The sequence below is a fragment of the Caloenas nicobarica genome, chromosome 7 (assembly GCF_036013445.1).
Source record: "Caloenas nicobarica isolate bCalNic1 chromosome 7, bCalNic1.hap1, whole genome shotgun sequence".
Taxonomy (NCBI): Eukaryota; Metazoa; Chordata; class Aves; order Columbiformes; family Columbidae; genus Caloenas; species Caloenas nicobarica.
Window position 1 is genome coordinate 17,097,212 of NC_088251.1, and position 12,300 is coordinate 17,109,511.

Here is a 12,300-nt window from a genome sequence, read left to right on the forward strand (position 1 = left end):
GCATTAGCTAGGCAGCTACCAACACTGTGTGGTAATGTCACTAGAAAATGATGTGGGTACCTACAGTCTGTTCCATGCTGCCACTGAAAAACATATGCAAGAAGGAAGTTGTGCAGGAAACGGTCAATTTAATAAATAACACAGTGGCAAAATACAATGCAGAATATATATTTTAGGAGGTTCAATCTAAGACTATTGAAAAGCAAGTTTATCAAGTTCATGACAAGAAAAGTAATGGAGCATTATGCTGAATGGGCAGGGTCAAAAACCCATTGTTTCAATAGATTTAGTTCATTATAACGGCAATAGTATTTCATCAGCACTGGTGGTGTATAAATCTAGACAGCGAACTGGTACTGTGACATCCCTATTATCTCCCTAAATCATTTTGATAAAGGAAAAGGCTTTTCAAAATATCACATTTTTTTCTGCTTCATTCTGTCATTTTATTGCCCAATTCTTTGTTACAGTTTTCCAATCACTTTACATAACCAACCATTTTCATCATTGCCACACTATTGTAAACCACATCAGCAAGTTAATACATAAAGCTTTGCATTTCAAAAAACTAGACACTTTAGTAACAATATTACAAAGATTTTAGCTTCAAAAATAACTGAAAATGAAAAAAATAAACTTTTAAAGAATTAGCATCATAAAATTAATTTATTCCAAGTAAAAATACAAAATAATATTAATGACATTGACCAGATATGAAAGTCTCTCCCAGAAACAACTATATTAATGGTTGAGAAAGCACTCCTTAAAGAAAATACGAAATAAAAATGAAAAATATGTAAATATGTTTAATTTTTTCTTAGCAAAAAATCTTTCTAAAAATAACAATGAAAATTTGTCTCAGTACAAAGGCTACATTACTATTGAAAAAATACCAGCATGAAGAAAAGGTACATATTTGACAGTAGAAAAATGATTTTAGTGAATCACAATGTCTAAAGTCTGCAATGAAAATAAATCTGCAATAAAGATTTATGCCTTTTTTCTTTTCATTTTTCTTTTTTTTTTTTTTATACAAACAGTACAAACAGTATTGCACATAACAACAAATAGTCGAGGTTAGGTTAGCCTTCAAAAAAATCGACTAGTTCAAGTCTCACATCAGAAAAGGCCACAATAGGACCTGTTGTACCCAGGGGCTTCTTAGTCAAGTTGCAGTTCAGAACTCCATATTTTAAAAAATAACTTTTTTTGAAGGACTCTCTTTTAATATAACATATTAACAACTCAGGGGCACATTCATTTACAAAACAAAAGGGAGCATGTCATAATTTAATAAACTAAAAAAAGTTCTCTTTAAAAAAATACAAACAGAAGAACTCACAATTCTGGTCAGTCGTGCATAATCACACTTGATTATAAATATACAAATTAAGGGAAAATATTTTTTCACCTTCTATTCACAACTTTCAGCACCAAATGGATTTTGTGTTTACACCTGTTCTTTATGATGATTTTGTTTTAGATTTAATCCAACATTATGCTATATTGTACATTTTCCAGCTTCTCTCTCTCTCTTTCTCTCTGGGGGGGTATTTTTCTACATGAAAGAGGGGTAGTTCTTCAAAAAGGTTTACTTCTTTCACATAATTAGGTAGATTTCTGTAGGTTAGCTATGATCTTTAATATTACAGTTATAAAGCTCTAACTTCTTCATTTTCAAAAAAACTCAAATAAGCATGAAAAAAATAAAGTTACCCATCTGTTAAATCATTTTTCTTGCAGAATTAAATTAATATATATTTTTCTGAATAAACTTACTTAGAAAATATCATTTTCTTTCCTATATTTCAAAATTGAGGTATTGCAAAAGATCATGTCAGTCAGAAAGCATGCCTTTTTCTTTAAAAAAAAAATCATCAGCCGACTGTTGAAAACTGTCTAGATACAAAAAGTAGTGCATAACAAAATGTCTTGTACAGATGAAAAAAAAAACCAAACCAACAGAAAAGACACCTGGGCTGCAAAAAGCAATATCACAAAATGCCCAGAAGTATCTTCAAAAGGGTAATTATAATAAGCATTTTAAACCAGTAAAAAACTATTTTTTCTTTTTCTTTTTTCTTTTTTTTCTCCAAAAACAGAAAGAAATCCTTTCAAAGCCAATACTTGCAACTAAACACTGGGAAAAACATTTTACTAAATTAGACATAAACAAGGACATTACAACAAACAAAACCCAGAACACTGAAATCTACTATGCGGTGTCATATCCAGTCAGATTGTCCCCAGAACTACAAGAACAAAGGAGGAAAAAGAAAAAAAATAGTGTACACATTCTCACAATCATTAGTATACCAAGTGTGTTTATATTTATATGCTATCTGCAGCCCCATAGTTCATGCTAAAAAAATGTCCACTGTGTTAGCAGGTCTTAATCGTATTCAAGCTTCACAGGATACATCCAGGGATTATAGAGATAACACCACATCCACAGAGCAGACATCTCATGTTACTTTTATATGCAGACATTTCTTTAGCACCACTTTTTTCCTAACTTTCTTAAATGTGCCTAGTTTATTAGTTTGACAGACTATCTAATCGGTAGTGTGTGTACGCTAACATGAGCTCTTTGGTTTTCTGGACAAGGTCTGCAGCTACATAAAAGATGCAAGCATTAGGAGAGAGATTGTAACTAAGAGCTCATTTCTGTTTATGTACCTGTTACAAACTGTCAAAAAATGTGTTAATGTTGGATACAGAGGCTTTAACAGTTAAGTTTGATCACAGTACTAGACATAATCACTTTACTATATAAAATAAATTGCACGATATATAACAGAGCACCGCAAAGTACTTCATCTACCATCCACAAATTTGTTTTAAGAATATCCTACAGCTAGTTTTTATATCTGTTGTAATATAGGTCATTCTGTAATGGGCTGATCTTAATTTCAGAAGCATTACATTTATTGAGGCATGCCTTCCTCCAGTCAGTAATCATTTTTTTGTTGTTGTTACTGAGTATTTTGTAGCCTACGTAGATTCATAATTTGTGCATTGTGGGCAGGTTTTATATTAGACATATATAAAATTTATTGCATGCAGCAACCTGATTAAGTAAACATGCAGTCAAAAAATATTGACCTTCCTTGGAAGCTTTTCTGTATGCTATACTGATCTCCTTTCAGCAGCCATCACTATTTTAATCACATATTCATTTTTTAACTGATACACTAGCCTGAATAGAGTATTATGGTATTAGTAATACCATTTTAATAGCAGCAAAAGCTATTGCAGCATACATTTACATAACACTAAAAGACCTAACCAAAAAAAAAAAAAACAAAAAAAAAAAAACCAAAAAGAAAAAACCCACAACAAAACAAAAACAAACAAAAACCCTCAGCAAAACAAAAGAAAAAAGTCTGATCCAGCTTATGAGGTATCATCCTTACAAGTCAAAATGGAGAGCAACTAAAGGCTTATTTTCTTTAAGGGTTATTACTATTCTAAATGACCCAAACTAACGATTGCTGAATATCTGTTTAAGTTTTTGCTACATCTGCCACCTACTTGTGAATATTACCTTTGGTAAGTCATCTGCTAGGGGCAAGTCTAAATTTCTGAAAATAAGTGCATGCTCCAGTTTATAAACAAAAATAATTATAACTATAATAAAAAAATCTTCATCACATACACATCAACCCAGTAAAGGCTGATGAGAATGGCAGTCTACATAATGTCACTAGTGACAAGTCTTGTGTAGGAAATTAAGGTACCAAGCAGATGTTTGTGTGAATCAAAGTGCAAAATCAGTACAGTTACACTCTGCCGGTTTGTATTATACTGGACACTGAGTTCAGTAATGTGACTGTAAATAATAATAATAATAATAATAGTAATAAAAAGACCCATATCTTCATTAAAGTCGAGGACGAATGCACAGATTTCCAGAACACTAAGCCCTGAGGCAGCGCTCTCTTTTCACTCGATTTTATCTATTCCAGTACTTGTTGCTGGGTGAGGCCTGGTGTTCAGCTCCAGCGGAACGGGACGTGGCGGGGCCGGTCACCTCCCTCCTTTACCAGTGGTTTGTGGAACTCTCGCCCAGCACGAGAGTGTATGCTTGCCCAGCAGTATTCACAGTAATACTGCAAACAGGTAACGTTGGCACAAAAGAATGGAGCAAATTTTCCACCACAGCGAGTGCCCTGGCATTCATCACACATCTGATCATCCAGCACATATGGCTTCACTTCCACCTGCACCAGGAAGAAGAAAAATTAACTGTAAGAAGATTACATAGTTTTGCTAAGTATGAACAGAGGGAATAATATTTTAATTCTCTTGAGTCTGTTGGTTTTCAACTGATGCTAGATTAAAACAAAGAGGTTCGTAGTTAAATTTTCATATCAATCACTTTACTTGTCAGAAAAATCTCAAGAAAGAAGGGTGTGCTTTGGTAAGTATTCAACATTTCTTGGAAAAGTTAGGTATGTGAAAGTATTAAGATGGAAGTACAGTAAAAATAGCCTCTCCAAGGATTTTGCTGCTAAGAAACCTTCAGGAATATGAATACAGTTGTTACGGGGGCAGAGTGCAAGAGAGCACCATTTAGGAAGAAAAATTATAAAGAACGAATGTATATTTCTAAGCTTCAGACATCTGGTGAGTTTCAGAGTTGTGTTGTTTTGTTCTTTTGGTGGTGGTTTGTTTGTGGTTGTTTTTTCCAGAGAGGTGTTTGGGGTAGGTTGTTGGTTGTTTTGTTTGGTTTTTGGTTTTGTGTGTGTTTGTTTGTTTGTTGGGGGTTTGGGTTTTTTTGAGGGGAGGGGAAGCAAAATGCAGGACCAGACTAATACATGAAGGGAAAATTCAAATTAAACAAGATTAAATGCATTTGTATTAAATATTCTGCCTTACGCTGGCAAAAATCACTATCTAAAGATTTTCAGCTCTAGAAATGTAGCAAGATTTCATAATTGTTCCAACTGTGGCCTTGCCATCAATTACAAATAGGCTGGAGAGCTGCTGACTTTTGTCCTGCACTCAGTTGTAGACATCTTAGGACTGGAATTCTTTTTAAAGCACTTGTGCCAAACACAGCAGTATTTTGATGCATCACTGGGCACTTGCAACAGTGCTATTACAGAAGCTGACAACATGCGAGTTCTCTCCTGTGTGTCTGTTTGTAACAATCAAGCCTCCACATTTAAATTTAAATTGAGTGCTTATTCATGCTGGGGAAATCATTAGTTTATGCATGTGTAATTCTTATGGCTCTATGATGCTATTTATCAAGTGGATTAAGTACAGTCAACTACATTAAAAGAGATTAAAAAATTGAGAGATTCATACTTTTATTATGAATAATTTTGCTGTAACTGCACAGGTGCTAGTCTGGCAAAATTTGCATATCGCAAGGAAAATTTGATTCTGGTAACTATGCTTAAATGCATACAGTATTAAAGAAACACAGAAGGAGAGAGTAAACTGAAAAACAAGAAACCTATTATACAAAAAAGCTTTATGCTGAATTTTACTTCAGTTTATCCTGATCACATTTCAACAAATATCATTCATTTGAAGTAAAGCTTATATAGTGAATTATATTTCTTGCCTAATGAACAGCTAGAACCGCCTTTTTTTTTTTTTTTTTTTACATTGTACTACTAGTATTGTTAGGGACAAGTGTAAATAACTGCCATTTTGCATATCAGATGCCCTACCAGTAAAATTAAAAGCATTGTGTAAAATAAAACAGCACTGTTCCAAATGACATTGGAAGGAAGCAGGTCCAATGTCCAGCACATCTTTAGATCCCCACTCACATTTCCAAAGCATGACTTGTGAGGGTCTGAAATAGATTCTCCCTCTCGCTCCTTTTCTTGTTTTGGTTACTAGTGAAATAATTTCAAGAATGTGTGCTATACCATTCAGGGATTTCAATCTATTAGATTTAAGAACTAGTATTTAAGGATGGATTAAGAGACTTAATACTTCTTCAAACTCACAGATAAACTTATTTTAAAAACAGCTAAAAGATAATTAAGTAAACCTAAATTATCAGTCAACGAACTGGGAAGAGTACTGATTGATGGAAAAAACTACCAGCTAGCATCATTTCTGGCTCTATTCTAAAGCTTAGAAAAAATGTCAAGTTTTTAAGCATGGTAGATATATAAATCTCAAAGGGTTTACCACTGTGACGAAGGCTCCAAAATTAATCATCTTAGTCTCTCTGTAAAATTTTTCACAATTCAATGGACAAGAAATATTTAGGAACAGCTCTGTCTTAGTTAAAATCATGAGGTATAGTAGCACCATAGAAAAACAGTTTGAAGATTTATAGCTCCATGACCTCACCTAATCTGACAAAAAGTTAAGTTCTGATTTTTTATATGTATACTGCACATCGTAGACACACCCGATACCTGTGAAGCTGACTGCTTAAAAAACAATTTATATTAGATTAAGCAGCAAATAAGCCATCCTGATTGTAAAAATATATAGCAGCAGTACATGTTGCATGTTCTAAACGTCCTCAAAAACGTAGGTGGTTATTTGTACATGTAATAAAGAAGTGAAAACAGAAGGTCTAAAAGAAAAAAAAAATCTTGGAAATTAATGTTTTCTTTTAACATCTTAGTAAATACCTTAACTATACTGTATACTTGAAAAGCCCTTTACAAACCAGGATTTCATTTAGACTCAACAAAACCATCTCGTTTTCTCCCCTTTTGCCTATCAAGCATCTGTTGGTGTTTGGTTTTAGTTAAATAATTCTCAAGACTTTTGAGGTCAGCATTACCTATGATGATAAACCCGTTTATGAACCTTAAGCCTTGCTTAGAGAAAATGTCGCCTAAGAATAGCAGAAACACCAGAAGCTATAGAGGTAGCCACTAACTAAAAACTGTTGATGCAGAATAAGCAAACATCTAAAAGAGAAGGAGGAAGCTGGAAAGTTGTAGTGCTTGACCTTCAGAAATCAAAACAAAGCCAAGAACAAATGAGCTTATGACCATTTTCTGGTTTTAGTTCTAAACAGTTATTTAAGATGTTTAAGATACTTTTTTCACTCTACTTTAGCTGTTTAAATAAGCATATAACAAATGTCATCTGAAGAACAGAGGTTACAGTTTTCTCCAACACAATATTAATATAAGGATGTTTTTCATTTCTGTACAGTTTTTGGAGTAATAATCATTCTGTTCCATGCGATTTTACTTACCCGTTTATCAATGTCATTATGTTGGAGCTGGACAAAGCGAGCACTGATAGCAGCAATATAGCTCTGCTGATTGGAGAAAGCCACTCTGCCAGCACCTTTTGGATACTTCAGCTCTGGGTCTGTATCAATGCCAGCATAGCAGACACCTCCATATAAACGGTCCATAATCATTGCCAATTCAACTGCAATAAGTCAATTGTTAAATATTATATATTTAACATAAATAATAGTGTTGCGTTTGGTTTGTTGCATTTAAAAAGTGCTATTTGTCTTAGCATACTTGTCTTCCAAAGTCTAAATCAGCAAACCCAAAAGTTGGTTTTAACAGATTGAATCAACTCCATATAAATTATAGTAAAATAGAAAGGCAAAAACTAGACTCTATAAAAAGAAACTTGGTGTGACTGAAGTGTGAAAAAAATGCAGAGTTACATTGTTAAAGTAGGTACCAGGTCAACTGTTTTAGAATTTATCATACTGTAAATTAAAACTGTGGTATTTGGAATTAGGTATTCAGGATCTCCTTCTGCTCCAGCCAGGCTTGTTAATACTACTTTACATATCAGATCATTAAAGATAATCCTGTTATTTAGAATCTGATATTTTGCCCTAAGTACTGAGGTTGAAAAGACATTAAGGAAGTGGTTTACATTTGAAACAAAATTTTGTGAAACATCAGAAGTTATTACACTTAAAGCAAGTCTACATTTTGAGTGCAACTTAGTATTTTTATAGAATGTTAACTTGATTGTGGATCTTTTAAAATGGTTTGTTGCTTTTTCTGACATTAAGAATAACTCTAAAGAAGTTATAAATATTGTTCATAAAATAAGACAGGCTGAGCACCTGGTTGGGAAACATACAGGAGGAAAGTTAAGGGAAAGAACTGAAGGAAGTGGAAAAGAGGCTGAAGGAAGTGCAGAAGCAGCATGTACACTGGGCAGAGATGTATGGCCACTGAGCCAAGTTCTCTGTAAAAGCTGACAGGCAAAGAAATTTGTGAGATGGACAAAGGACAGACCCTCGAAAAGCAAGATACTGGGACCCATACAGACCCTGCTAAGTCAGCCATTTTTTATGCTAATGTGTGAAAACACTCTCAGTAGCAAAGTAAAATTTAGCTGTCCAAGATGAAATGAAAAATATATACTAAATACTTACATCCCAAATTCTCACTAGGTAGTTACATATAGAGACAATTTTTAAACTGAGTATATATGTGTGTCTGTATAAATGTGTGTGTCTGTATAAATGTATGTGTCACGTTAAGGGAAGACCATATGCTAATTTGTCCACTTGCAACGAGCAATAAAATGTCTGACTCATTCTACCAAACCAGATAATACTCTTGCTCCAAAAAGTAAGGGAAAACTGTCAGCGTAATGTACTGACTAGTAGATTCTTCTGCTTGTTAATCATTCGGAAACATCATTTAGGTAATGATCTCAGAAAGTGACACTACAGAATAAACATCAGAAACACTTAAAAACATTTACAATAGGAGTTCTAGTAAGTTACTCTTGCCAATAGACAAAGAATATATAGGATTCCTGGGCAAGGAAACCATATGGTGTTCAGACATCTTAGCAAAAACTTCTGTATCAGATCTTTAAAGTTGCAAACAAGAAAAACTGGAAGACTTGGAGAAGTTAACTATTTAAAGGCATCAGTTTTTCAAATGTAAGCTACAACAGGCCAAATGACAGAGTTTTATAAAGGCTGTGACTAGAAATGAGGAAATATTTAATTGTTACTATTTACATAATTGCCATTTTATAATTATGTCTTATTTTAAGATGGCGAGGAACATGAAAGCTGCCAAGAAACCTGGGCTTGCACAAATCTTACTGTAAGCAATGGCCATGGGACTTTGTGTACAGCTTCCCAAAAGAATTAGGAGAAGGATAAAGTGAGCAGCTGAAGTTCTAGTGGGCTAGAAAGTGGCTGCCAAAGAGAAGTGAGGGCTACCAGGGAACCTGATCCAGCAGTGTTTCTCCCAGACAGTGACTGAGGGGCCTTCTCTACTACAGCTCTGGAAAATTAGGATTAGGGTTGAGAGAATGAAAAAGGGAAACCATGCAGCTGACTTGGAGTGAGGATGGAGAGGGAACTACTGAATGCAACTGAGGGCTGTCAAAAGAGCTAGATAGGAGAAATGTTTCAACTGGCTTCGTGACCTTGTCATTGGCTCAACAAAAATATAAGGGTTAGGAAGAAAGGAGCATCGAGCTACAGTTGGGAGCGGTGCTGAAAAGGGGCCTTCAAAACAAAGTGGGGGCTGCCAGGAGATCTGGGCTGGGCTAAATCTTTCCTCTGGCCAAAGGCTAAGGAGCCTTGTCTATGGCCCTGCAAATCAAAGCGAAGAAATAGTTAAGGGTGAAGAAAAAAAGATTGAGAAAAAGATCTACATTAGGTGCAGGTCTGGTAAATGGTCTTCAGCACAGAGTGGGGCCACCAGGAGACCTGGACTGGGAGAGATTTTTCTTCTCAGCAGTGGCTGAGGCCTTGTCTATAGCTCCATGGGGAAATTAGGGTTAGGGTTGAGAAAAAGGGAAAGAAATCGTAGAGCTGCAGTTGGAATTGGTTTGGAAAGGGGCTGGGAGAAATTTGTCCTCTAGGCAAAGGAAAGGGGAACTTGTCTGCATCTCAGCAAGCAAGCCAGGGTTAGGACTAAGATGGTATACATTATGAAAAATCAGCCAAGTTCTAGGATATTGTGCAAACTTGGGGAAAACTGTTTCAACTGAAAATCCTAATTAGTAACTTATCTGAAAGATAAAAAATGTTCACAGTTTGTATTTTCTAGACAGGAAGACAGTTTGACTTAGAAAGTGAGCTACGATCTTTGGAAAACACAGGGTATACTTTCTGCCCTTTTACATATGCTATATATCGTTTCTCATCTTTTCTACTTAATCTGGAAGCCACTACTACATGTCCTACATTTTCCTTGTACTCACCAGCTCGGAGGGGCCGTGGAACTCCTCCAACAAAGATAGTTTTTCTTGGATCCAAGGGCTGAGACCCATCCATCACAAAGTCACTGTCACTTAGGTTCCAAGGTCGGATTTGCACCTGTATTAAGGATTGTTTTTAGTAGAGGAACTTGACAACTCCATTAAAATTAAGAAACAACTGCCAAATCTTTCTATAATTAAAAATATAATTTTAACTTAGCAAAAGCAGTAAATCAGTGGCATAAGCTTATTGAAGTGTTTGAAAGAAGGTACAGTTCATCTATCACCTCTAGAGGCCAGGCTTGAATCAAATTTCAGCAGAGCAAACTACCTCATTAATTCCCTGCCCCTAAATCGCCATTATGACAAGAAACCTGTGAAAGGACTTTCAGAACATTTTACTGTGTATGTGCTATTACACTTGCAGTTCGGGCTTCTGGCTTTCCTGAAATGACATACAGTGATCTACAAATTTTAAAGCCTTGATGGGGTGGAGATAAAATTAGTTTCTATGTTTGGATACAAAATGCGTTTTTATAATGTATGAATGCTCACTTCAGTTAAGCAGCAAGCAACACAGTTGAAAAGGAGTCTTTAGATTACACAGGAAAAAAATGCTCAGAATTTATTTGGATAAAGCTGTTCATCCATGTAGTTTTTTGATCCTAGAAATCACAGAGGCACACTCACTATGGGGTTGTTCATTTATCTGAGCAAGCTTTTTAATAGTATTTTTAAAAGGCATCACATTTTTTATCTAATCATATTTGTATGTAGTTTTCATCTGTATATACCCATAGTCACAAAAAAGACTTGCACTAAAGACTCTTACAGATGTGAACAATAGAAGCAGTGTCTTCTATTCTGCTATAGCTGTCTGCATTACTTCTTTTTACCCTGCAGTTTTATTTAAGGTAAATGAGACCTAAATTATAAATTGGTTAGTTACTGCATGCAGTAAAAATAGTAATTAAGAAACCTAATGAAGTATGGGGGATATTTGAAGCTATCTGGATTTTAATGGCGGGGGCGGGGGAGGAGATAAAGTTTCTTCATTTCATTGCATAAGGTTTTCCTTTCAAATAATATTGAGGGGAAAAGTATAATCCGATTGTTTTACAGCTAACATTGTAAAAGGATGCATACTCCTGTGTGATACCAGAAGTATCAAATATAAAACTTAATTGAACATGACATTTATCAGAAAGAAGCAAATGTTAAAACCATGTTACACTGATACAGAAAGTCAATTCAATGTAACAGCAAGGACAGCAACAGGAAATGGACAAGTCAATTAACTGTAAGTATGTCTATCTTTATTAACTGAAAAGAGTAACAGCAAATGGGTTAGCAACCAGCGTGTCATGGCTTAAGCTACTTACTGGTTTATCCTTGATTGTGGGACTTGACACACACAGGTAAAGTTTCCCATCTTCTTCCAGACAGGCATCTATCAGAGCTTGTACAGAGCTTTCTTCCTGGAACAGCAGAAAGGCATAACCTTGGAAAGGATAAAGGCACAAGAAAGAAAAAAAAAGCACAAACCAGATTAATTTATAATGCATTTTTTAATAAAGAAAACAAACCCAAGAAGTTAATGAGATATACAAATTACAAACAAGTGTTAAGGCTGTTAGCTTGTTTTGATAAATGAAGTTCACCAAGGAGATCATACCTTCGTCCAGTACTAATTTCAGAACAGAGACAAGTGTGTTTGCTGCATATGTTTATTTGATTAATTAATGATTTTGAGTGTGATAATATATGCTGGTGAATAAGGGGTTCTTAGTATCCAACAACTGTATCTGACCTAATTATCAGTGGTATCTGCTGGTATCAGTGATTATCATCTTACAAGGGGGGCACTGAGTTTGCAATGTTTACAATCAATAAATATTAGAAGAAAGTGTCAAAACAGTGGACAGGTAGATAAATAGACTTCTATGATCACATACTTAAGTACGAAGAAAAATGTTTACCTAAAAACAATAAGCATGAGCAAAAAGGAATGGCATGTGTTGTGTTTTATTATAAATAACAGATCTGCTGTTGTTGTTTATATTTAAATAAAACAGTTCAAAAGACAGAAAGAAGGAAGTCCAATAAAAATTGCGCAAAGTGATTCAGAATTTTAGGATTTTAATTTAGCCA

At 34.8% G+C, this 12,300-nt stretch overlaps 1 protein-coding gene across 7 annotated transcripts in view; it reads right to left on the minus strand.

Annotated features, from left to right (window-relative positions):
• Positions 1-827: 827 nt before the first annotated feature.
• The window catches only part of CPEB3 (cytoplasmic polyadenylation element binding protein 3), a 95,714-nt gene continuing 84,241 nt past the window's right edge, over positions 828-12,300 (minus strand). For all 7 annotated transcript variants that reach the window (XM_065639265.1, XM_065639262.1, XM_065639261.1 and 4 more), the window contains exons 7-10: positions 11,532-11,650; positions 10,153-10,267; positions 7,193-7,374; positions 828-4,223 (exon numbers count right to left, since the gene is read on the minus strand). In XM_065639265.1, coding sequence (XP_065495337.1) covers positions 3,996-4,223; positions 7,193-7,374; positions 10,153-10,267; positions 11,532-11,650 — 644 coding nt within the window. In that variant the 3' untranslated portion in view covers positions 828-3,995. The remainder of the gene's footprint in view (positions 4,224-7,192; positions 7,375-10,152; positions 10,268-11,531; positions 11,651-12,300) is intronic.